Source organism: Chrysochloris asiatica, unplaced genomic scaffold (genome assembly GCF_000296735.1).
Source record: "Chrysochloris asiatica unplaced genomic scaffold, ChrAsi1.0 scaffold00054, whole genome shotgun sequence".
Taxonomy (NCBI): Eukaryota; Metazoa; Chordata; class Mammalia; order Afrosoricida; family Chrysochloridae; genus Chrysochloris; species Chrysochloris asiatica.
The window spans coordinates 11583747-11586289 of NW_006408572.1; the positions used below are offsets into that span (position 1 = coordinate 11583747).

The 2543-nt window shown below is 45.1% G+C and overlaps 1 protein-coding gene across 1 annotated transcript in view; it reads left to right on the forward strand.

The window, feature by feature from the left end:
* The window catches only part of WDR16 (WD repeat domain 16), an 86752-nt gene that overhangs the window by 49995 nt on the left and 34214 nt on the right, over nt 1-2543 (forward strand). The window contains exon 11 of the mRNA XM_006863421.1: nt 2150-2301. Coding sequence (XP_006863483.1) covers nt 2150-2301 — 152 coding nt within the window. The remainder of the gene's footprint in view (nt 1-2149; nt 2302-2543) is intronic.

Consider the following 2543-nt stretch of genomic DNA (forward strand, 5'->3'; position numbering starts at 1 on the left):
CAAACCTACCCAGAGGTGGTTTGGAAAATAGGCCTGTACCAGAATTTCTACCCATTAAAAGACTGCTGTTGTTGTTGTTAAGTGCCGTTAAGTCAGTTCTGACCCATAACGGCCCCGTATAGGGTTTTCAAGGAGCAGCTGGTGAGCTTGAACTGCCGACCTTTCAGTTCAAGCAGCTTTGCAGTCTGGTGCATTAACCCACAGCGCCACACCAGGACTCCATTGTTGTATAAAATAGCTTTCCCCTTATTTATTCTTTTTATTAAAATTAGTATATAACATTTACGTTTTTGAAATACATGTAGGTATGTTTATTACCTGTGAATTTCATTTCAGAATTAGTAAAGAGGTGTTAGAAAATATTTGGTATTAAAAATGGATATTGGGTTTGATGAAGTTGAGAACCTTGGGTTTAAATGATTAAAAAATTGAGAAAAGAGTGTGAAATTCTATTGGTGGGATAATGCACTAGACCACAAAGTCGGTTTGAACCTCAAAGTCAGTGGTTCAAACTCACCAGCCGCTCCTCGGAAACCCTATACAGGGTCGTTGTGACTCAAACCTACTCCAAGACACTTAACAACTCCTCACTAGTCTCATTAAATGACATTTCACATTTACAACAATGTAAAATTATAACAATGCCATAAAACAAAACCAAGGCTACTATTAGGCTGTTTTGTGTCTGAACAAGGCAGCAGGAACTCCCTCCAGGTGCTCAGCAACTCTGGCCACTGCTGACCTCTGGGCAGACAGGCAAACAGCACCAAACTAGCCAGGGCCTGTTCTGGATTCCCAGCTCCTATGTGGCCTGAGGCCTTGCTGCTCAAAATTGCTGTTAGGTGGAAAAGGAGGAAAGAAAGAAGCATCGGAGGAGGGGAGAGGATGTTATGATAGAAATGGGCCCATGCTTCATGACATCTCAAAGTGAGCCGAGCTGGGCCTGAAGCTTCCACTTTGGTGGGCCAGGCTCCCAGTGCTCTCCCGGGTGACTCACCAGGTTGGGAGGGCAGATGGAGCTTTCAGGAATGGGAGTGGGGCCCTGGAGGCAGCTCTGACCTAGCATGGGAGGAAGGTGAAGAGGTTACTGGAGAGCACTGCAGTCACACAGCTTTGTCTTTACCAAACTGCCTTCTCAGCAGAGAAATAATCCGTAACTGGATGAGAACATTGGGAAATTTTAGCTGTTATTATTTCTATGGTCCTATGGGAAAAATTATTTCTATGGTCCTATGGGAGTCCTGGTGAGGCACTGTGGGTTAATGCACCAGACTGCAAAGCCGTTTGAACTGCAAGCTCACCAGCCACTCCTTGGAAACCCTAAAGAGGGTAGCTATGGGTCTCAACCGACTCAACGGCATTTCACAACAAAAGAAGAGGGGGGGGGGGGGCGGTGCGGAATTAGACAAAGGGACAGTCTGAAAGCAGAAAAGAAAAAGAGCCTTCATTTTCACAGTCTGAAAACAGAAAAAAAAAAGAGCCTTCATTTTCACACAAAGCCAATTTTCATATAATGACCAAGTCTTTGGAAGCTAACCATGTAGATAAGTGAGGAGTGGGTTTATATGACACTGGATAGCCAAGAAATGTCCTGACAGCAGCAGAAACTAGAGAGCAATGCTCATTTGCCAGTGAGTAGACAAATCATTTCACTTGGTTTAGCAGCAGCCTTGGCATTATTGGTTTTAGCATCAGTGTCTGATCAATTTTTCGGTCTGACAGTAGAGTACAGGATAATTAGCTCCATGGGTGCTGTTTACATTCTGTGCATAAATATTCCTGTGCTTCAACTTCGCATTCCCACCCCACACAACTGAGACTGGTACAGGGTGGTGGTGGTGGTGGTGGTTATGTGCCGTGGAGTCGGTTCCGACTCATAGCGACCCTGTACAGGGTTTCCGAGGCTGTAAATCTTTACAGGAGCAGAAACTCTCATCTTTCTCCCGTGGAACTGCTGGTAGTTTCGAACTGCTGACCTTGCAGTTTGAAGCCCAGTTCGTAAAGTTCAATGTCAAAAACAGCAGAGGTTAAAAAAGCTCTTGGAATCTTGACCTTTTCAAAAATGCCCAGTTTATGGGTTGGTACGGACTCGATGGCACCTAACAACAATGACAACATATGTTGAGAGGATGTATTTTGTGGCTTTCAGGTGAGGGTGTGGCGGATAAGCTGCCAGACCCAGCAGCTGGAGGAGGCACTGAAGGGACACAAGTCCTCTGTATCCTGCATCAGGGTGAACAAGAACAATGAGGAATGTGTTACAGCCAGCACCGATGGGACCTGCATCATTTGGGATCTCAAGTAAGTTCCCGAGATGGGGAGGATGAGCACCAAAATCTAACGTCTCACAGTACAAACCCAACGACATCTTATTGAACTTGAGAGAAGACTCGTGAAGAGCAGAAATCTTATGTTCATCAGAAGCCATTCACTTCCATTTCTGTTCCTTGGTGTTCCGTGTTTACAGATGCCAGTGGAAAGGGTATAGTTTCAGGATTTTGTTGTTGTTGTTAAGTGCCATTGAGTCGGTTTCGACCCATAGC